Source organism: Nesoenas mayeri, assembly GCF_963082525.1.
Source record: "Nesoenas mayeri genome assembly, chromosome: 2".
Taxonomy (NCBI): Eukaryota; Metazoa; Chordata; class Aves; order Columbiformes; family Columbidae; genus Nesoenas; species Nesoenas mayeri.
Window position 1 is genome coordinate 56,530,208 of NC_137543.1, and position 24,607 is coordinate 56,554,814.

The 24,607-nt window shown below is 38.5% G+C and overlaps 1 protein-coding gene across 3 annotated transcripts in view; it reads right to left on the reverse strand.

Moving 5' to 3' along the window:
• The window catches only part of SPIRE1 (spire type actin nucleation factor 1), a gene marked incomplete at its 3' end in the record, with an annotated part of 129,038 nt that overhangs the window by 26,112 nt on the left and 78,319 nt on the right, over positions 1 to 24,607 (reverse strand). For all 3 annotated transcript variants that reach the window (XM_080338847.1, XM_080338846.1, XM_080338845.1), the window contains 5 exons: positions 21,176 to 21,301; positions 11,038 to 11,121; positions 9,807 to 9,971; positions 2,582 to 2,668; positions 2,065 to 2,194 (listed from right to left, as the gene is read on the reverse strand). In XM_080338847.1, coding sequence (XP_080194973.1) covers positions 2,065 to 2,194; positions 2,582 to 2,668; positions 9,807 to 9,971; positions 11,038 to 11,121; positions 21,176 to 21,301 — 592 coding nt within the window. The remainder of the gene's footprint in view (positions 1 to 2,064; positions 2,195 to 2,581; positions 2,669 to 9,806; positions 9,972 to 11,037; positions 11,122 to 21,175; positions 21,302 to 24,607) is intronic.

Here is a 24,607-nt window from a genome sequence, read left to right on the forward strand (position 1 = left end):
TCTGCTATCAATCGAGCAACAGGCACTAACTGGCACATGTGCAACATACCTTATACTCCCAAATATTTCACTGTAATGCTCTTTTTTTCCACCTTCTTTTTAATAGCAACAAATGACAGAATCATGGAATTGTTTTGGTTGGAAAGGACCTGTAAGACCATTGAGCCCAACTGTTAACCTAACACTGTCAAGTCCACCACTAAACCATGTCCCTAAGAACCTTATCTATGCATCCAGATGGCACAAATGTCCCACATGGTGTTTCTACTTAGATTCATAATCCTTAAGTCTCATTACCTTACACGCTGTTACACTGAATTACATTCAGTGGTCATCTAAACTATATGGCAGATCTATTTGTACCCTACTGAACGTCACTAGCATTACTCTATTCCCAATTTTGCAGAAACACGTTTTATTCTAAAAGGAACTTTGGACATAACAATCATTTCAATGTGAGAAAGAAAAAAACCTCGTATTTCAACATGAGGAAAATTATCTTCAAGGCCTTTGCTCTTTTTTCTTCTTCATGCCAGCACCAAATAAACACTTGAGAAGTAAAATGTGAATGCATCCCCTTCTAAACCTCCAGTAATATGGCATTTAATAAAAATGATTCCCTGGACTAAAGGGGAATAACCATAGTTTAAAAAAACCTCAAAAATTTAATTCTTTAACAAAAAGGGAAGAATTGGTTGAAGACAGGTATCCCTCATTGGAGGGAAATCAGCACATGAAGTCCTAATCAGTAATACTCCAAAATTTAACAGTTTTTAGAAACTGTTTACTAAAGGGGTTTGACGTCATTTATATCAGTCAGAAATTTTAAAGATCTATTAGATCAGATTTGCTGCCCCTGAGAGGACATGATAGTTCCCAGATGGAGAACATTTCAAATACTGAAATTGAGTGTTTGAAAGAAAAGTAAGGAACCATTCCAAATTTTTACAAGCTTCCTACATTTGGAAAAACGTCCAGGCCTATTAGAAACCTTAATTGATACAGCAAGCACAAACTGCATCCAAACCAGAAATTGGAAGGCCCAAAGAAACAATATTCAAAACATCATGCTTTTAAAAATGCACCCAAGCATTCACCAAACTCTACCAAGCACTTCCAAAACAACACAACAAAGCAAGACTGATGAAATTGTTTTTCTCCGGAGACAATGGGTCATCACAATCCACTTGAATCTGGAGCAGTGCCTTTAAGCACATATGGCAAGCACAAATATTTTGCAAAAAGCAGTGACAGGGAGTACATACGTGGATTATTTCATGCATTTCAGCCATAAGATGCCACTTTTGCTCTTCAGAAATCCAGCTAGGTCAGTTTTTCTGACACAGATAAATACCGTGCGCTTAAAGAAGTGTAAGTCACAAGGTAAGACAGTATTTGTCATGCTGTTGTCATCAGAACCATAGAACTAATGCAAATTGCTGATTGTTGGAAAGCATAGTATTGGTGAATTTCATAGCAGGTTCTTGAATATACACTGTGGAAATGAAATGCTGTGCAGTGCAGGTCTGAACTATTTGGCCATGAAAATATATACAAACACATGTTCCATAACTGAGAAAATGAAGCAAAGATTTGGATTCAAAATTAAAGCAATAGATTCAGTAAATGAAATAAAAGATTTTAAATTAAGATAAGGACATTGATGACAATAACAACAGGAAACAGAATAAAATTAATTAAAAACAGATATGTAAAGAATTCTTGCAGACATGTGTGGAATATTGCACTGTGGAGAAGCAACACCAATGCCATTCTGAGCAAATCTGTCATGTGCAACAAGCAATATAATGCCATTAAATTTAGATAATACTTACATTAAAAACTTGAAGGGAATCAAGCTGAATGATACAGTATCTTATTTTTGAATACAACTTAGCACAAAGATCGCAGAGCCCTAGCAAAGCCTGTAGGTTCCTTCTTTTTCTGAAGGGACGAGAATAATTTTATCTTCTGTGAAATCTGCACAAGTATCACTAATATTGCTGCTTCTTATGTGGGCAGTTTTCTGTGGATGCTGCAGGTGAAAACCAGCAATGTGCTTACCCAGCCGGCTGCGCCTGATCTCATCAGGTGAGACTGGACGTAACTTCCTCTCTGCCTTGATTTCCTCCAGGATCCTTTCATGAAGGCTGCGTGGCCGTGGTGGGGTTGGTTTCAGTTTTCTTGCTGACGCCTTGGGATATAAAGATAATCACGTCTACGTAAACCAGTCCTTCCTTGAAAGTAGATTCCATTTTTTTTTTCAAAAAAATGTTTGGAATGTTGTGATGTGATTTTATATGCACTTAATTGTAAAACTCACTGAAATTGGAAAAAGGATTGCATTTTTCCCCAATTCATAATGATTTATCAGAGATAAAGGGCTGCTGGTAATTACAGCTGCTAACTGGTAGTGCAAGATATTACACACTGTTCTTTTAAGATATCACATTCTATACACAAAAGACAATCTTTTTGAAATCCCGTGTCAGAAAACATAATATTTAACATGTTCCCTGGACACAAACATGCTTTTAAAAGCCACATTTTTGTTAGGAAAGAAGCCCACTGGATTACATACCGGATTTAATGGAGGTCGCGATCGGATGAAATCCAGGATTATTTCATGGGCACTCTTTTTTAATCGAGGTGGAATGTCACCATTGACCTGGAAAGGAGAAAGTGAAATATGCATTCTGTGTTTTGCATTCATATTCATGCAGATGATGAGATCAATTGAAAGCTCACAACAACCCTGACAGAGCTTGCAGTGTTCTGGCACCTGCACCCAATGTAAAACCCCACCAGTCCTGAGCAGAGCAACCATCCATGTGCAGAGCACAGGCAGGCAAAAAAAGCGGATGACAGCTTTTCAGCTTTGCAGATGGCTGCAGAATAACCACAGCTTCAATCAGTAATACTTAGGATTTTGAAATGATGAAATCGCATGTCAAGGCTGCAATCGTGTCTATGGGAGAACGCAGATGAAGACTCTATCTTGCTTGGGAGAAAAGTTGCCAACACCATTTGAAAAAACACTTATTTGAACCATGTCTCACTGTCAACCATTACACAGTCTCTAAATCTCTGTTCTTAGCCCCTGAGGAAACAGAGATGCTCTTTAAGGCCCCAGTTTTCTTGAGCTTCGTACCATCTCCCAGGCACTGACCTGAAAGCTAAGCTGTATCTGGCACAATCACCAATGATTTGCTTGCAGCACTGGATGAAAAATATGTTCCCCTTGTTTTTTTGCCTTCATCTTGCTGCTCTGGCCATGAAGAGCTGCCCTTGTGTGTAAATCCCAGAAAGAGGAGAAGGAAGCCCTGAGCGTAATTTCATAGCTACCTCTTCACCTGTGTTTTAAAGGTTACTCAAGCGAAAAATGAAGTTTGTTAATATGTCTAGAAAGCAAATCACTAGAATGCCATGGCATGCCAACTGAAGTGCAGGAAGCATGTTTCCTCACTATAAAGCATATATTTCTGTAGAACAAGGGCTGACTGAGGGTTGTTTGCTTGTTTGGTTGGTTTTCTCCAGAGAGACAGACATGTCCTTCTCTGATTACCTCATTTAGACGTGACACCATATACAACACGTCACAGGAAAGAGTCAGCAATTCACTGTATGCACAGGATATAGAAGAAGAAAATGGAAGTTCTCCTATCACGTGGAGAATTTAGAGATTGGTAAATGGGAATAAGTGTACAGATTTGCTTAAAAAAATCCACCTGTCAGGTTCAGCCTCCATGTAGCACAGTGCCCAAGCACACTGTCAGGGACGAGAGAGCATCCTATGCCAGGCATCCTTCTGGTACCTCCTACCACTACAAAGTAGCTGGCTATCAGCCCTGTGCTCCAATTTGACAGAAATTCCCACACCACCGTATTTCTTAGATCAAAGTGTCCCAAATTTCAGCAGTTTTGTTTTTTTTTTTTTTTTCTTTTTCCTTTTTAAGTGTCGGTTGGCTCATTATATTTTGGGAGACTATTCATACAAGTTCTGTAGCCAGAAAATACATGTAAAGACACCGCTCTGGTTTGTCAAATCGCATGCACTTTTGTTAACCAGAAGGAATGCTGCAGTCAGAAAAATGGGTTTAAATGCCCACAAAGTCACCTGAATGTGATCCCAAATTGAAATTTCCCAATGTCATGCAGCTGCCGTACGAGCTCTGCCCTGTTTCCAGGCTGAGGCAGCGTGACAGCCTCACAGAGAAGATTCATCACAGCCACGATAAGGAAGCCGATGAGAGTCTCTCCTGGGGAACACTTCATTGCTTTCCTGGGAACTCTTTCTGGAGGTATCCTACCCCAGACATGGTCCAAATTCTATTTGTTCCCCCCGCACAGCTCCTTCGCTTCCTTAAAAGTAAATTTCATACAGCTTGGCAGAGAACACCAAGCTGCTAAACTCCGCAACATGCATCACCTTCCTAAAAATAGCTCAGAAAAATTAAAATTGAAGAGGTTTATGTTAAACAGCGATCTGACATTTTATCACGAGGAGAATATTATTATAAGTGGTGTGATTGATTTCTTCTGTTTAAAGACTGAGCAATTTTTTGAGGCCAGCATGCTTTGTGGGATCGTTAATGAAATGAGGAGTCTCTCTTCCTCGAGTTACTGTTCATCAGATGTCAAAGTTGATAGCTGGAGCTGAGAATTATCACCATCAGAACAGCCATTTTGTAAACTGATAATCTCCATTCCAGCCTTGGGGAACAACCCTCTGCATGACAATATGAAATAAATTATACACGGCTCTGAGCCTTTCACCTCAGGGCACTCTACGCCCTGACTTAGCACCACCAAGAGTATAATTAGTATCAGTATTCCCATTTGATTGGAAAAGGAGGAATGCAAGGTTTGCTTAAGTGATTTTCCACAGGATATGCGGGGAGCTGGTGGTGAAGCAAGTGGATGTTTCTCAGCCAAGAGCAGGAGCGCTGGTGGCAGAACCCAACCTGTATTCAGCACCCAAACAAGATGCTGATATGAAAGACACTGAAGGGGAAGCTTTTATACTCTCTGTCCATGCTAGATCTATTTCTTTACTCAAACTAACTTTCTGTAATGAACAATTTCATATGCATCCTTTAATTAATTAAAATGAATGGCTTTTGATTAAAATCTAAATCAGAGATATATTGCACAGATGCAGCCATGATACATGCAGGAGGAAAAAAAAGACAAAACACCACACACCACACCCAACAAAATTATCTTTCTTTTCCCACATACCAGATTGGTCCCAATTGCAAAATAGTATTTAAATAAATACCTCAAAACACTGTAAAACTATCCTAAGTCTTCATGTGTATGAAACAGCTTTTGTACAGAAGTATGCATTAAAACTGGCAGTGTAGGGAAAGCATAACCAAGGATTATAAAATTCAATCAGAAATTTAGACATCTAGACAGCTAAAGCACAGAAAAATTACCATGTAATCATCTACTCACTCACAACCTGCTACCATCACATTTTAATATATAAATATGGATTTGTAGTTTAAAAAATAGCTGCAAATGGTACTTAGTAACCTTTGGCTAAAGCCTGAACTTTACATAGGGTGATCCTGAACAAGAAGTACATTGCACGTGACATTCACAAAAGAAACACCTCTTACCATTGACATTCAATTATCTCAGCCATTTCTTTGTCTTACTGTAAAAGGTGACAGCATGAAGTAGGAGAGTGCTATCTCTAATTAAGAGGCATCGATAAACTGATATTGTTTTGTACTATGTAGAAATTTTCATTTAAAATGAAATTGCATGGACATTGAAAGAGCCAGAGAGGGCATGTTACATCATTTCCAGAACAGCTCATGATAAAGGTCTGTTGCGAATTAAAGCATTTTAGGTAGATACAGATTTGCCATGTTTCATTATGCAGACAGGATAATGCTTTTGGTTAATATAGTTGTTACACAGTGTGTATTTGACACCACACAGAAAGCTCAAGTGTCCAGGAATGAAGTGCTTTGGTGCTTCACGTCCTAAGCCACTGTATTCACGCTGCTGTTCCTGCACATCTGTTACAGATCCAAGTTTACAATCCCACATAATAACCACAGCACTTGCACAGGGCCAGTCCTTCTCGGAATACCCCTAAAGCATGATAGGAACCGCAAAGCTCACTGCTCTGCCTAGGAGGACTCCTGAACTTCTGCAGAAACGTGTGATGAGGACAGAGGATGAAAAAGGCAAGTTCCCCGCTACAAGCAGCTGGATATCCCTCAGTGACACCGAGTCAGAGCTGTGCATTAGAGCACGACAGACTCCACAATGCTCAGCTGGACAAACTGGGCAAAGTCTTTTCCTCACATTCTCTGCGTCCAGCTTGAAACATCTGAAATCTTGCTCATGAAAATCCTGTCCATGCACAGCTGTTAAAGCAATTAACGTAAGTAATGTAAAGAAATAAATAATTTTTTGTTAAAAATACCCAAACAACTACGCCACAGGATTCTCAGATTAGACATTCAATTTACTGGATATTTTTTATAATAATAACTTCAACCTATAAGCCTATATATATTATATATTCACCTTCTGCAACATGTCCAAGCGAATACCATTGCATCACAGGTACTTGTGAAGAGTTCGAATACAAAGAGCATCGCTGCCTGGGAAGAATTTAACTGCTATACAATTTAATGCTGAGTTTGGGTACTACATAAAAGGCACCTCATGGCCATTAATTGAATAAGTAACATACAAGATATCAGTTATCATCCAATAAGCGCTGCTCAAGGAATGCAGTGAAGGGTGCACATCTTGGAGGGGGGAGGTGGGCAGGAAAGGGAGCTAATTGGCAACCAATGTGGAATTAGAAGCTGTAGCTTAACACATATGCATAATAAAGAAAAAACATGCCTGTAAGAGTAATTTAATTCTCAAATTTCCCCATTTCCAAGTGTTGACTCTACTCATGTTCACAATTTTTTACTTTTTTTGGGAGTGAGTGCTCCATAGAAGAAAAATACTACTAAATCTCTTCAGGTAGACATGCAAAGATTACAAAATGCCAGGATTCAATTTATCTTTTTCCCACAACAACAACACAAACACTGACTATTGCACTGGAAGGATAGAGAAATGACAAATTTGAAATTCTTTTCATTTGTACTGAAACAGAAATGCCAACGTGACTGAAACTAGTTAAACCAGTTATTTACAAAAAGCCCAGAATTTGGCATTTTACATCTTCAGAACACTTTTAATATTCGCACGCTGACTGAAGACGGGCGAGAACAGACAGCTCCAGTTATTGGCATCTGTTAACTAACACTTCTCATAGTCTGAAACACCAAAATAGTTCCTGAGTAATGCACCTATAGGAACATTTGTTCCTTTCCTGGTTTCTACTCAGAGTACTGAGCAGTCAGGGACAAATCAAGCTACCCTTTTAAATACAGCATTATATTAATAAAAAGAACAGTAAAGACTTCATGTTGCATCTCATTTGCTTAAAAAATGTACTTAACCTCTTGTTATTATTAGTAGCATATGCATTTTCACAAGCTAACAAGTCTTAAAATACTCTCTATAAATTTAAAGCAAAAAATTGCTTTAAATAAAAATTTTGCCAAACATCTGTTTTGACTGATAGAAAGAAACATAATCCATCTTGCCCAGGCTGCCTCAAAATTAATATTTCAGATTTTTGTCCTTTTCTCCTCTTCCCAAGAACCACAGCAGTTTTCTCTGATGGGATTACATATAGAATCATAGAATCATCAAATCATTTCAGTTGGAAGAGACCCCCAGGATCATTGAGTCCAACCATAACCTAACTCTAGCACTAAACCATATAATCAGCTTCGAACCATGACGGTCAGCTAAAAGATGCTGTGATCTAACTAAACTTGCATTTTTGTTTGAATCCTTCAGGCTCCACACATTTCGTGTCAATCTGCACTCATCGTCGTGCATGCTTTGCACATTTTTCAAGGAGACTGTGCAACAGAATCCAAGTTAGTGAATTTAAGGTTTCCAATAAGAAGATATTTTTTAACACAATGTCATTAGCAGTTGTCAAACTAAGCCAACAACCACATCACAGACAGCACTACAAGTACTGTACCTGCAGCTGACTGTAATCCCAATTCATGTTTATGTCCAGAGGTCACTTTGGACAACCTACCTAGCAGGCAAGATAGCAGGACAAAAATAGATGCTTGCAGGGATTTCGTATACAGTGAGAGTCTGGATAAACATAGGAACAGCTGTGCCCCCATGACCTACCATATAATGAAGAAAATCTCTTCTGAAGAGGCAGGACCTTGCTCAGCAGAAGGTGAATTTGAGGCTAGTCTGACAAAAGCAAAATTAGATGACCCAGGGGATCCCAATCAAACAAAACTACTACACTGACTGCACACAGGAAGCAAGGTCCTGAGGGGACTGTTCCTCTTCTGCACGGGGAAGCAGGAACACTTAGCGCAGTTCTCTCACTCGTTAGCAGAAAGAGATCACATCAAGACCTGGGTATGTATTTTACCCTATTGATTTAATATTTAAGCAACATCTGCTGCAGAAAATAAATACAATCTGATAGTGAAAATCCAGATCTTGATTAGGAAAGTACTTTCAGCTCATACATAAAAGGCATTTATACTTCTAACAGAACTCATTTATTTGCTCCCCATGTAGTTGTTCTAATTTTGTCTTCCTTTATTCTTTTTTCAAATTATCTCGGATAGAACAAACCATACACTTTCTGTCTCCTCTCCACCCCCATCTCTGATTTTTTCTGGTGGAATCATGGCTTTCTCACTAACAAAGGTTATGTGAGGTTTTGTTAGGAAAGCAAATACATTTGGACGCTGCATATTCTAAGACAATGCTTCCACTGTAACTAATGCCAGGCAAAGATAAGTAAGTGCAAGGTATAAATATTGACATTGACCAAATTTATGCCTCTGACAAAGGGGTTTAAAATGTCCTACGAGGGTAAGGGGCCCTTCAGATCAGTTGCTAGCTTATCAGGAAAACACCTTAATGTTGAACAGACTATAAACCAAAAGGAAAGAAAGAATAGGGAGACACCACTAAATATCAAATGGTTTCTGGTAAAAAGAGTGCCTTAAGTCAATCTTACATGCACCTTTATGAATATCTAGGAGGATGAGACCAACCAACACTCTCCAGCTTGCTTTGGCATAGTGTTGACTTGAAGGCAGCAACAGGATATGCTGAAAATAATTAAGCTCATCTTCTACAAATTGAAGATTTAAATTTTTTTACATGGAGTGTTCCTTGAAAATTCATAACAGATCACGGTAACATAAGTTTTCAAACACTGCAATATAGTTCATAGGTAATCTAAGTTTTCGATCACTGTAGGTTTTCCTTTCCTGTCACAGTACCACTCATGTAACAACACGGTAGCACTTTACGTTCTGGAATTCCAAAAATTATGTTGTAACTCAAAATAAATGTTCTCCCCAGTAAGAAAAGCCTAAAATAATCTCTCAGCAGAAAGTGTGACAGGACTTCTGATGTGACTCTTAGCATTATCATAAAACCAACACAAGTTATTTGTCCAAGCATATGATATGTAGGTATTTCTTTCAGAATGTTAAATGTCTGCCATATGGAAAACAAAATACACAATATTTGTTGTTTTCACATTTTTTACCCTCAATATACTATGTAAATTCGAGATGCCATATCAAAACCATAAACATTACTATTTACACGAAATCATAATTTCAAGGTTCTCCGAAAAAAAAATAAGAAGACAAAAAAGGAAAAGAACATTTCAGATTTGACAAATTCTAGTCACTCTGTTGACTTACCATGACCTTCCTTAAGGTATAGCGTTTGGATCTAATATCATCCATCAGCATTTCATAGGGCGTGAGCTGATATTCTATTGGGAGCGGGTTGTACTGACGCTCTTGAACTTTCTTAAGTTTAACACCATTCCGGAGATCTCGCATCACTTGTACCCAAAAACGAGCCTGAAGAGAAAACAGAGAGAAATTTTATTTGATACTTTACCTTTGAATACCACCTCAGATTAAACCAAAGTTGTTCATTCCCCTTTCATTGTTGTTCATTCCCCTTTCCACCAAATAAGTACAGTTGTACTATTTTAACACATCAAGCAAACCCTATTTTATTTAAGTCTATTTTTAACCCTCATGAATGTAACAAAACTTTGTTGCAACTCAGCATGACTGCAGTCTCACCTCAAGTGATGGTTGTCTCCAAGATAATACAGAAAAAGAATCTGAAATTCTCATATCGTACCTCTGTATTTCCATTTCAAATATACTGCAAGCACGTCAGGAAAGCTTCTAGACTGAGAGCTAACAGTATGGGAATTAAAAGAGTGATTGAATCTAAAACTTTGGTTCCTGTAGGCCCAGAACTTTCTTGCAAAAATTCCCAGTAGTTGTTCTTCAAACAGAAATTTTGGAATAGACCCCAAGTCCTAAGATTTAGCAATATCCTCTCAGTACTGAACTTCCATTTGCTCTGAGGCGCTAATGCCTCCCTCTCATTTTTTGGGCAGCAAGAATGGCTGGAGAGGAGGAAGAACATGTGGTGGATAGAAGAATGGGAGACTGAAATCAAGTATTTTTAAGAACCTCATAATATTCCTCTATGAACTGGCAAGAATAGTAACTAGAAAACAAAACAAGCTACTTTCTGTTAAGAGTTTCTCTGCAACTTTTTTCTTTCACCCTTGGAGAAACTGAGTTGATGGCTCTGCCCTTTGAAGGGCAGTCAGCACGATACCTGCCTAAATGTCCAGTTCTTCTTAAATTGCAAAAGCTTCTCTACAAAACCAGTCTGAAGGAAAAAGATAATGCTTGGATACTTGTATTATTTCATCTGTCTGAGAAGGAAGGTTGAGAATTCATTTGGTTCTAACTTGTCATGGCTTACTATGAATTCTTAGGTTACAAAAACAACACGCACTGATTTTAAAATAAAACAAAGGACTTTAGGTAAGCATTATAAAGAAATATAAACTGCTAGTAGTAATGATGCTGAATCACTATTCAATTGTTGTCTTACCCAGTCAGCATTTTTTAAGTCATCAAGATCTGTGCTGGATTCATCACTTGCCTCTTTGTCCATTTCTTGAATCTTCTTCAGATTCTGCCAATGAAAAGAAAATGAGTCAACAAACAAATGGTGGCACTGCTCTCAAGTAAAACTGAAGCTTAATTGTTGACACTGGTTAACTTATGTTGCTTAGGTATTCTACTGAATGTTTCGTGACTGTAAAAGTAACTTGAAGTACTATTTGAGTATATTTCTCTTCATTGAAAAGTTTTCCTTAAATGCTGGAAAAAAAATCTGAAGTTTTGAGTACAAGAGTACTTCAGATAACAGCATACCAGATGAAAACCATGTATAGAAATTTTAATATTGCTAAAATCAGGCTATGCACAGAAAAAAAACCCCAACCACCTAGCAGGTCTGTTCAGCTACAACACAGAAAATGTTACTGACTTACTAAGGATGCCATTAATACCAAAATTATTGTTACTTGTTGAATTCAAGACAACTCATTCTTGTAGAGGAGAAATTCCCAGAAAGTCAGTTGTGAGGAGAAATAAACTTTGAGAAATCCTTTAAACTGAATAGTGACAGACTTGCATTCATATTGATATCAAGTAGTCTGTATAACATGGTTATTGATTCTGAAATCTGAATAATAAAATCATGTAAGGAAGAGAAACAGATCTTTCAAAGGTAAAAACAGCTATTTGTGAACAAGATCAGATCATGCAAATACAGAAAAGGTTGTTTGAAAAGGGGCAAAAAAAAGCTTTCATACTACTAATAAAATGAAAAATGATTAAAAATTACAGTAGACCAAAGAATAGGCAAGCTTGTACATAGGGAAATGCAAGTAAAAGATTGAAAAGGCCATAGCTTTACAGAAATGATCTCATACACACGAAGAACTGTATATTCAAAATGCTATTTTTTAGTTTACCTCTGTATTGAAATGTTCTGGAATCAGATGTACAAACAAATTCTTAATACTACATTCCACTTGTACTTTCCAGGAAATCCCTAACAATGTTTCATTTGATCTGCTTTCTAAGTACTCAGCAATGTATTCAAAATAGATAGTTAAATCCTCTGCTAACTACTTGTTCATTTTATGAGACTAAAGCAACAGGTCAGAAGTCCAACAGTTGTATTTCTCAATAATCTTTTTCGCACTTTTGAGTACTCAAACTCTTTCTTTAATAGAACTGAACAAGTGGTCTCAATTTAGTTTTTGAGCTTCCCATAAAACTTAAAAATAAACTTATTCTGTAAAAAAGTATTTTCCTGGAAGCAGTTCCAAAACTGTCATCCTTTCAGTGGAAGAAGTGAAAGCCCTCACTGGAACAGTGTTTAACTTGCACATTTATCAGAGTGCAAGTATCTACCAAACCTGGTTACAGGGAGAGCACATGAGAGTAAGCCACCACAGAGGTTTTGGAAAGAGAGCAGATGGGTTGTTTACTGTCTTATTTAAATAACATACTTGCTTTCATATCAAAGAAGAAATACTACCATTGCCCTATAAAAATAAAATACATCATTTACTGAAAGACTCTAAGAAGACCCATAAATCACCTACACTACAAAAGCAAATATACCATGGGACAATGTGGGAACATTTGGGCATGACTTGCAGCATCACCAGAGGATACCCAATCGGGAAAAAATGTCTTTACAGAAACGTGTGTTGGTCCTGTTGCTGCAGTCAGTCTGACACTTACAGACAATCACCCTTCTCTAAGGAAAAGAAAAATAAGGAAAATGGAAAGAACGAGTATCTTAAAGGCCTCACTTCTGTGTATTTTGCTGCCTAGCGTATCTTCTTTTCTGTATCACAGAGTTTCAGTAATCATTTCAAATGTGGTATCTCTGAACTGTAAATTAGTTGCTTTCTTGCAAACTGCTAACACTGATAAAAATTTTTAAAAAAATCCATCATTTTCATACTTTCTCGTTTTCCTCTTTGTAATCAAAAAGCTAACCTCAGTAAATGAGCTCACAGCTGTCAGGTTTGCTATTTCTTTCCATATTTGAAGGTACACATTAATTTTTCAAAAAAATAACATGTTCCAGCTGCTTAACCTTTGCTCTGACCATTCAACAAGATTTGCTGCAACTACCCACCTCGGCAATCACGTTTCCTACCATACAGTTTACTGGGCTGGTTTATGCCCAAAGGCTCATGCCTTTGATTGACATAAATATTCCATGAAGCTAAAAAGATTGCAACCTGTTTTTCTTAACAGTTGAAAATAAGAAGGGAACAAAAAAAACCCTTGAACAGCTGAAAGATGTTCCAAATAAGGCAACCATCCAATTAGTCTCTCTGGAACATAGCTAGAGGGGCAGTTTCTACCCGAGAAAGCCCAGGTGTAAGCGATGCTGGAGAGCTGCAAAAGCAAAACCTGCCAACCAAGAGATAAGTCTCTCAAAGTGCAGTTTTATGATCCAAAGGAGCTGATCCAAGCACAGGCCACTGCCAAAGCTGGGCTCCTGCTCCTGCCCATCGCAGCTGAGTGCTCCAGCTGCATTGCTCACACCAGCACAGACCCGCATTTTGCAGGGATGGTTCATTCCCCTCCACGGCACCCAGCTCGGATCTCTAAATGCAGCTCACCACGCAGTTAGTGGAGAACAGTAGAAAGAAAAGGAATTTCCATCATCATAGATGTCAGAAAGCTTTGTAGGATTGGGGAGAAAAAGAAACAGCAAGTTCTCTATCCTGCAGCCAGTGCTTCTTTAAACTCTTCTGCACATGTCAGGTGCTGCTTAGGAAGGAATAAATTCACAGTGACAAATGATTATCTTTAAACTTCCAGCCTAAATGAAATATTATCATTTCCCTCCAGCATCCCGGCCAGCATCAGTGGGTTTCAGCATCTGTTTCGATCATAAATTATGGAAACCGACACATTCACGATACAAGAGGCCATTTGTCAGAACCTAACTGGGATCCAAAATCTGAGTCACCACAGTGGCTGTAGCCACTTGTACTTACACCCTTGGCACAACGGCTTAAGCAAAGCTATGACAGCATAACAAATACATGGCCTAAATGGGTTTCCATTTCAAAACACAGAAACATCTTAGAAGGGTTTTTCTAAATGATCCCAGAACCACAGACCTGATTCACCTATTATAGCCTGGGCATTCATTCAGGAAATAAGGGTTGGATGTGTAGGAAGTGAGTGTTTCAACAGCTTTGGCTTTTTTAAAACCATTACAGCATTTGGTCACTAAAAAAAAATATTAAAAAAAAAAAGCATTTTGTGACAAAAGGTAGTAATAAAAATACCAAATGTCTTCAAACGTCTTGCTGTGCTATTAAAAGCAGGCAGTTGATTTGCTGCTGCTGAGTGTCCCACATTTTAGACGCGCTCTCCTGGGCTCGCTGACAGATGGGAGTTTATATAAGACACTTGTCAGCGCAACGTCAAAGGCTCGCTACCACAAAATGCTCTCTAACACGCAACGTTTTAATGAAGACGGCATTCTTGGGAATCCAGATCTGGACTTAGTCTTTCACCAATTGCAGAACACAGTCTACTGCAGTTCTCAGTTGATTTCCTTATTTAGGAATCATTTCTTACGCTGCTACCTGCAAAACTAATAAAAAATTCTTGCACTTCTAGGCAAAGCTTTAAAAAATATAACCTTCACATAGGGGAAAGCTTGCTTTTATATATTCAGCTATCCAAGATGGGTGTAAAGTCTAAGGGCTTGGCCAGCAGTATTACTCAAGTTCTTTGAAAAGATCCAAACCCCTTGTAACTCAAATGTGGGAATAGCATCAGTTACACCAGTCCATGAAAACCTCATGAATGGGTATCAGACAAAGGTCTTCATATAATAGTGGTCTGGACCAACACACTTTGCTCAGCTCTGGAAAGGGTAATATTCAAAGAGGCAAAAAAGCTTCAAACCAAGTGCATATAACACTTACTTAGTGACAGTGCCTGCATCACCTAAGAAAAACAAACCAACCACAAAACCAAACCAGCAACCTTTTCCCTTATTAAAGCACCTAAATTGAGGGATCAAACGAAACACCATGGGTCTGCAAGCCTGATGGCAACACAGTTGCAAAAGTGGAGTCACTAGAAGTCTGGATGTGCAGGCAAAAGTGAATTTGGAGCAGAAAAGTTTGTGAATCAACTCCTTTCTCCAGCTGTGCTTTCTGAAAATGAAAGCAGCAGGGTATTTAACAGCTTTTACAGTCACAAGACTATTCAGAGTAACTTAGCCAATAACCACCTTTCCAAAATAAGTTAGCCATTAACATTGTCTAGGTACCTATTAACTATCTCTATTATCATATTTTGCACAAATAATACACCAGTATAGCCATGGGAAGCAGCACTTGACTTTTTTAATTAACTGTTTTCAAATTGAGTCTTCGCATGGCATGAAACCGGGAAAAAACGAAAGGAACCATTTCATTTCTGCTCATATACTTAATTAGAATTTGTATGTTTACATTTTCATACAGATCAGATTGAAATATATCCAGGTAAACGGAAAGAATTTTGATTCCACATCAGAAAGGACAGAAATGAAAGGCAACATGATTTAAAAGAATAGTATGAAGATGACAGATTGGCAGCTTTATCTGTATTCTACCAAAAACTTAATTGCAAAGTGCACTGTGGATAACGAAATTATGGACGAGTTTTTGATGAACACAGACTTTCACTGCAAGCAAAGATGGCACTGCAATTATAAAACTACACACCATCTTAATTAGTTTGGAAGGAATATTAATTTTTATGCTTTAGGGCATAAATCAATCTCTAAAAACTTTTGAGAGATGAGTCAAATCTACTGCAGCAGATTAAGACACATCTGCCTACTGGACACTTGTTCCTGTGCAACCTCACCTAGGCGTTCCTGCTCCAGCAGGGGGATTGGACTAGATGATCTTTTGAGGTCCCTTCCAATCCCAAACATACTATGATACTGTGATTTTATGCTGCGCAGCACCGCGTGGTGACTTTCAGCACCAGCCGTGCCAAGTTGTGGAGTTTATCACCCACAGCACACCCATGAATGCTTGGCTCTGCTATGGGCTGGCATCACCATTTGCTGGTACCACTCACAGGGCGGTTGAGATTGGAAGGCACCTCTGGAGGTCATCTGGTTCAAACCCTCTGCTCAAGCTGGGCTACCCAGAGGCAGTTGCCCAAGGCCATTATCAGGCAGCTTTTCAATAACTCCAAGGATGGAGATTCCACAACCTCCCTGGACAACCTGTGCCAGTGCTCAGTCACCTTTACAGTGAAAAAGTGTCTCCTAATGGTCAGAAGGAATTATCTATGTTTCAGGTTGTGCCCAGTGCCTCTGGCCGTGTCACTGAGCACCACTGGAAAGAGCCTGGATCTGTCCTTGCACCCTCCCTTCAGGTATTTGTAGATGTAGATGAGACCCCCAGAGCTTTCTCTTCTCCAGCCTGAGCAGCCCCAGCTCTCTCAGCCTTTCCTCACAGGAGAGAAGTTCCAGTCCATCGTCTTTGTGGCCCTTCACGGGCCCTTTTATGTCCATGTTTCTCTGGTCCTGGGAAGCCCAGAATGGGACCCAGTGCTCCAGCTGTGGCCTCACCAGTGCTGAGCAGAGGGGAAGGATCACATCCCTTGACCTGCAGGCAATATTTCACATTTTTTGGTGACAAGGGCACACTGTGGGCTCACCCAGGCATGAAGCACACATGGAGCACAAACTCCAGAAGACAAGACTGGGCAGCATGAGGGAGCTGCAGGACGCCTAGGGCAGATGTCCCCTCAATAAAGCAGGTTCACTATGTGGACAGCAGGGCAGGTGGATCCCTGGTCTGATCCAGAGCAGAAATTTCTGCTCTCCTGTGCTTGCACAGTCTCTCTCTCTGTCTCTCTCAGTCACACTTGTTGCAATTTCTGAGCAACATGCATGACCTTTTCAGATACTCCACAGCAGAAGCATTTGCTTTATCTCACGGGCATCACTTATTTGTGCCTACATTCCTGTCTATGGCTAGGTGCCAACAAAGATGATCTCAGTGACTTTTGGATGATCCTGAAAAAGATTAATCTTTTCTTTTACATGAGGTCCATTTTCAGCAGATATTCAAACTACCTTCCCCTTGACCACACATGCATGCATTTCCTCCACCTTGCTGACCATTTTTCCCCACGTACATTAAAAAAAAAAGGGAGGGAGCCCCTTTTTTTGTGGAATCTTCCTACTGCAATTTTAAGAGCTCACTGCCTGAGATGACAAACAAGTTGTACTCTATTTTTGCCATCAGTGATAAATGCTTAAGCAGTAGGAAACAGAGTTAGGAGGTACTGGTCCATCAGAAGACCACTTCTGGATGGCAGCAGATGGTACCCGGGGTGGATGTGCAGCAAAGGCAACTTTCAGAGTCTGAGCAGCGTACAGATGCTGCCAGCAAGCTGAAAAAACACTGCAGTAAACTTGCTAGAAAAACTTCAGCTTGCAAAAAGATGCAAAGTTAGATCAGATTTGTTAACTTAATTTCAAGCCTACCTTTGGAGTTGCTGCTGGCATTCCACACAAATGGGTATTTTTACTACTGTTACTCTGTTTATTTTTTTTCTTATTGCAATAGTAGTATCACACCTTTCTCAACTCTGGCTTGAGTCCTGCCCTGTGCATCCACTGCATTAAACATTTAATTCTCTTTAAGAACAGAAGTACCGTCTTCCTGTCTGCAAGTCAGCTTTACTGCTGACCTTTCATACACAGGCAGACTGGAAATATAAACCACATAGCATCGAGTATGTGACAAAGTGCCTTAAATGTTTTATTTGACATCCATTGAGATGACCTGAACAGCTCACTCATTGCTTCATCATTTCTGATTAATGCACTCACCCAAATGCATGCCAATAAAACCCTTTCTGAAACTGCATTCCATTTGTTATATGACAGGGATGTTCACATGATAGACTGGAGAGCACATGACTGCTCAGTATATATATCAGCAACAAAACATGTTACAACTCTCTATGCCTGTCCTTCCTGCCTTGTGATCTGTCCCTCATGAAATCCCGTAACTCTCAGAATCCTGACAAGTTTTTACAGTGCCAAATTGAAAACAGCATGACAGCAATATTTTTTCTGCCTCTTTCACAGTTTATTTACCATCTAAACCTGTCCTGGGCTGTAGTAAAAGACAGGTCAGATTGGGTCCAAATGCAAGTGCATTTCTGCAGATAAAAATGCTCCCTCTTCCACCACAATGAATTGGGCTGTTTAAGCACTCACTGAGTTAAAACTATGATCTTCATATACCTGGGAAACAGATACCCAGATGCCATCCAGTGGCCCTAGAAGGAATCCATGGGATTTCACATCAATTTTATTCATAGGTAAGCTATTTTAAGTAATTTTAGAGGATTTTTTCCTCCCTTTCAGTGTTTTCAATTTCATTTTGATCTTCAATCCTCAACTGTGTCTAGGTCTGAGGGATTTTAAAGGAAGACCTCCAGATAAAGCCGTCAGGTTTTGAAATAAACTAACAGTTTAAAATTCCTGGCATCTTTAGTGTGACAAACACAATATCACACAGCATAAGGTTTGTTAAAATTGGAGCTGATGTATATAACTTTTTTTTTCCCAGTTAACTGCCAATACAAACACCACAAGGTAATGACAACAAAATATCCTTACTGAAGTATTAGGTGTTTCTCTCCTTTATACCCAATACTCATCTGACAATAACAAATGGAAAAGGAATTTATTGACTTAAATGTATTTAACTGTATTTCTCATGAATTAAGATCCTTCTACGTATTTGCAAGAGAGAAAAGCACATAAACAACACCACAGCTTTTACTGGCACAAACCTAGTGTGATCATATGATTCCTGCTTGCCTAAAGTATAACTACAGAGGTCATTTTAAAATGGTCTAGCAAGATTTAAAGCATTCTACCTCATATTTTCTTCACACGGATCTTTTTCTTTGTATGCTACCTTATTTTCAAAATTAAATACATTCTAAATCTATAGTCAAATGAAAGCTATAAGCAAGGATCAAGCACATCATAAAACCAAAGTATTCAGATTCCAAAAGCTGCTTGTAAGACAGTTTTCTTGGTCACTTCTTGCATGCCTACAGGGAGACTGACCCAATGTAAAATGAAATCAGAATATCAAAACTCTGGCCTTGGTTGGGTGCAGCAATAAAAGTCTTGCTCATTTCAGTAGGGCCAAAATTCCATCTAGAAGGATTACTTCCTTTGACCTAAATGTGCTTTGAATCAATGCCTAACAACCTTTGAGAGGCAAATGGTTTCTTTCATTTGGGATTAACTCATAGTATGCTCTATGGTGCGATCAGATACTGTTGGTTTTTCATATCCAATTACAAGGTGACTAAATAATTTGCAAATTCAAAACACCCCTTTATTTTAAAAATAAATTTTAAACCATCATTGTTAAGTTAACTTAAAGTAGTTATAAAAGACGATATTTTGTTTTGACATTGACAACAGACATGTCATAATAGTGCTTACTGTGGCCAAAATGTTCAAGAACTACTGGAAACATAATTCCTATCTGAGTAGAAAGAAAAACTCCAAAGGGTCTTATCTTTGAGCCTCAACATGGCCTTTGCAATAGTTATTAGCTGAGGCATTTCTAGCACAGGTCTCTCAATAAGTATGTCTGGTGGTCAGAACATTAAGGAGCAGTCAAAAACCAAGATGTGAAATTAATGATGTCACGGTTCAGAAGACAGAATTAGCACAGAGACATTCTACACCGTCTGCTCGCTGTATCAGGCGTGTTGGATGCAGATGAACCGCAACACAGGCACTTTGGAAAACAGGTGGCTCTTTAGTTGCACTGACACTGTCAAAATTATCCTTGTGTGATGCTGCTTGAGTTAAAGGAGGAAAAATGGAGATGAAACTTGACCCTGTGCAACAGAAAAACATCTCTGAAGGATTCTCCCCCTTGGACAGATGCATCTCCACCAGGAAGAAAAGACAGCGCCAGTCCTCTATGCCTTTGCCTGGTTTGTGTCTTCCCCCAGCAGCGTGAAGATAAAAGCTCTCTTGTGCTGCTTTGAGGTTCATCTGACCCTCTGATGAGCTGATTCAGCTCATTAATCTGACAAGGAATGACTTCTTGTTTTTGGGTGGAGGTATTTGCTGTGTTTGTTTCCAAAAACCAGACGAAGGAAAACAGTGGGAGTATGTGTGCGTGGGTGGAATAGCTCTGTCTCTTGCAGAAGAAAAGTTTTGAGATCAGGCTGTAAAATCCCATCCTGCTTTTCAAAGGTACTGACTTACAAAGAAAGGAAAATTCTTCAGGGATTTATTAAAAAGAAAAATTATGAGAGTGTCGTTACGTGACAAGATAACTTTGGTAAAGAAACCAGCTTTAAGAAGCATCTTTCCCTTCCCTGCCCTTCCCCTCACCCACTAGTTTTCCAATGTAGCCAACACCTCCACTGTGTTAATAAAATTGTTTATGGAGCCATTCTGCAGGCCAGATCACTAAAGCTATCTTAGCTAAAAATCATCTGCCCACCCTAAAACTTATCCTTCAGTCAGACTATTTAATTGCAGTGGTTCATAGGATGGCCCTTCAGTCAACAGTAACATCCAAGCGGGCAGTGAACATCAGCATCATGACCTATAGGAGGAAATATTTCTTTTTTAAGTTGGCTCTGTGGTGAAGCCTATGCAAGAACCAAACAAGGCAATCACACCATAGGTAAGGAAAGCTGCTGATTGGGGACAAAATATCAGCAAGAAGAATCTCGGGTAATTCTCAGCCAAAGATATGGCATGAGAAGGAGGTGAGGAACAACAGGTAAAGCTCTGACACTTCACAACATCCCTGAAACACCAGAGAAGTTTTTAGACCTTGCACATATGCAATGTGTAACTCCCCCAAGAAAATCTTTTTTTTTACTCCCAAATAGGTTAGTCACAATTAATAACTATTTCTACAAGACACTTGTAAATGGTTACAAGCCAAAAGAAAAAAGAAATCTCAGCTGTAGAACTGCTCTCTCTGAACACTACAGATCATTTCCTCAAGTATCTGACGTTCACTAGTGGCTGAGTACAAAAGTGATTTTGTAAGCCTGGTTCACACAGTAATGAGCTCAAAAGTAGAAAACCTTCTCAGACTGCTTACCTCTTTTGCACTTTTAATTTTGGCCAAGAAAGTGTACAGTTCCATTGTTTCTGTAAACAGAGCCCGACATACTGCTTGATAGTGGTTTGGTGCCTCTGATCGGGTTGGCAGGTGGGCAGCACACAGCTAGAGAGAAAAACAAAGAGTAATATCAAAACAATGCTCCACTGCTTTCATTAATGCTACAGAGCATGAGCTAACGTGAAAGCAAATGCAATGGAATACTTAGGGCACAAAAATCCATGAGACATTCAAGTTCAGGCAGAAATGGGGGTGCATCTTCTAAACCTTCTGCTACCATTTATTTTATGAGATGAGTTCTATATGGATGGTAAGGGGACTGGTTGACTGCATCCTGAAAATCTTTGAAAACCAAGACACTGTCTTTTCACTTTAAAATAAATAAATAAATAAATAAATAAATAAATAAATAAACAAACGAGACAACATAATTGTGAAGAAGATAAAAAGCAATCTTACAATATCAAATTTTGGGAAAATTTACTTAATTCAAACCAGCCTTAACACAGTAAGTGTTGTTTAGCTTCCTAAGAATGTGGACAAGAACAGTGTCCCTATCAATTTATGAGAGGACAGAAGGTGAAGCAAGGAAAAAAGTAAAATGTAATCATCAAGCTGAAACTCTGATTTAATTTATTTAAAGCAATACAAAGGTTTCAAAAATGAGCAAGAACCATGGAAGCACAGGCTTGTTGCTTCATCTCAGACATTCATTAACATTTCCAGACACAAGCCCAGCTGATGTAAAGAAACACTGATAAATGCTTTCAGATACGCTAAACCTGCAAAAACTCTGAAAGTCTACACAAATCACTACTGGTAATTCACAACTACTGTTAAGCAGTAAGTCAGTCCAGGGTTGCTTTTAGAGTGAAACATGCAGCTCCCATTTGCAACAAGACAAGATTCACTGAGACCAGCCTTTTTATTTAAAACAGAGAACCTGAACGGTATGAGCACCATCAAGCTTCACGAACATCCAGCTTCTACTACTGTAGAATTGCTCAGCACTGATGCTAATAGTTGCAATAATTTTTTCCCCTAAGGCAAATCCATCACCTCTAAGTATTAGTCATGGAAATCTTAGCTGGAAACGGACAGAACAAAATAACATCTATAATTTGTTCCCTAAACAGTTTTAAATAAAAAACCCAAAGGCAAAACGAGAGCAATCATATAATATATCACACTGGTGCATATATTAAAACAAAACAAAATATTAACCAAGGCCTTAAAATTTATCTTGTTGCTGTGGTTTTATAGTAGCTATTTATTATATATATAGCTGTACTTATATATATATATGTATTTTATATATATATATTATATATACTTTGTATATGTATTAAAATATATAATATAATAATATATTTTTTAAATTTTATTTTATTTAAATATATATATTATTATATTATTTTTATATATATATTATGATATATATAGCTGTACTATAGCTATAGAGCTAAAACTAAGAACAAACCAAAACCTGAGGCGCTAGGTGGCTGCATTCAGACCTCTAGACCTGAAGCTTGAGACAAAAGTCTCTTTAGAAGAAGAGCCCTTAATGAGCCTAGTGGCACATTTGTCTAAATCTCTCCCGTTATTACAGTGAACACGGCGGTAACAAGGGGCACAACGCGTGTAAAGCTCGGGCTGCTTTTCCAGATTGCTTTCCATTTGATTTAAATCCATACTGCCACTGAAAGGTGCGGTCCTGTGGCCTCCAGCCGCGCGTGTCCACAGACGTCTTGATGTTGGCACTGGAGTTCGTGCCCTCGCTCAGAGAGAATTACTCATCCGGGCAAAAATTAACACCACAGAGGAAGCGGGGCAGGAGACAATAATTCCTCACGGCACGGATACAGGCGTAGTAGTGCAGGCAAACAGGAGCAAGGGGAATGCGCTGCCAGAGCAGGGAGAGAGGGGGAAAGTGAGGAAGGGCAGAACCATCTCTTCAGGTTTAGACTGGCTCCGTCTCACTGACATGTTACCTTCTGAGGCCACAGCCCCCTCGTTATCTTTTATTTTTTCCAATTAGTACAACAATACAGACTTCAGAAGTAGATAAGATTTAGGCAACTTCTTGCATAAATTTTCATAGGCACAATTTGGACTCCTGCAATATCCTATTCTGATTATTATATCCACATATATATATATATATATATATATATATATATACACACATCTCCTTTTAGTCATAAAAAGACTATAAGGTAAGAGTATATGTCTGTGTGGAAATATGCCTTCCTTCCTTCCAAACCATATCACCTCCTTTGAAGGTAAAGGGAGGAAATCTATAACAGATGGTCCTCTAGTGTGTGCTACAGTGACGATGCATACCACAAAGATAGAAGCTACTAAATATTTCCTTTGACATAATGAAAAAGTCGGAACATTTAAAAGAGCAGATTTTAAGTATGGTTAATTTGTGTTCCTTTCTCTCAGTAACTAATCATGTGCTTACCTGCCTTACTATATTTTCAGTAAGCTATTTCTCGTTATTAATTATAGCACAGATAAAAAGGGTTTCATTCTAAAACAAATAACTATCAGAATAACAACAACAGCAATTTCAAAAAGGTCATAAAATGGTATGAGTCTTCACAGCTGAGAATAAAGGTTTATTATTATACAGATTGCACACAGGTTTTTAAGAATGTTTTTTGTCTTTATTTAGAAGCATGTTAATTAGATGCAATTTGCATTAAATATTGAGAAATTAATGAAATGCGGTGGTGACAAGTGCAAGCAGAGGATGGATATAATCTTGATTCTATTATTGAACAAGAAGTAAAGCAAAAACCAAAAAATTAAATGCCTGCTGCTAAACTTAGTTACAAAAGCAACCACATAAAAAGTTAACCATTTGGTTTGTAAATGTTAGACTGCAGATATTAAAAGAGGGGCACCAGCTCCTACTAACTTTCATGTTCTGAAAAATCAATCTCTGAGTGATATTATATTATGTGAAGATGCATTACATACAAAAAACTCTTGTGGTAACATTAAGTCAAGTGACTTAGCATAAATTTTTGAATGGGTGAAGGTAAGCCTGAAGAAAAAGGAAAATGCATGCAGGACAGACTTTTTTCCCCTTCATTGGAATATATTGTACTTGCACGTTAGTCAGAGCATGTTGTTGACAAACTATAACTTCTACATCAAAAAATACTGCAAAATCTATGCAGGCAAGGCAAATCAAGTACAAAATGTCACTTGTAGACCAAGTTCAGGATATTTATCCACTTAAAAAAAAAATTAAAAACAACATATTTGATTTTTTGATAGTAGTGCTTGAAAAGCTATGTTACTGTAATACAAAAATCACAGCCAGAATGTCTGAATAACTGAGATATGAAAGGACAGCCACCTAATGAACTCCTGCTCTTGCCATGTCCTAGTGGTTGA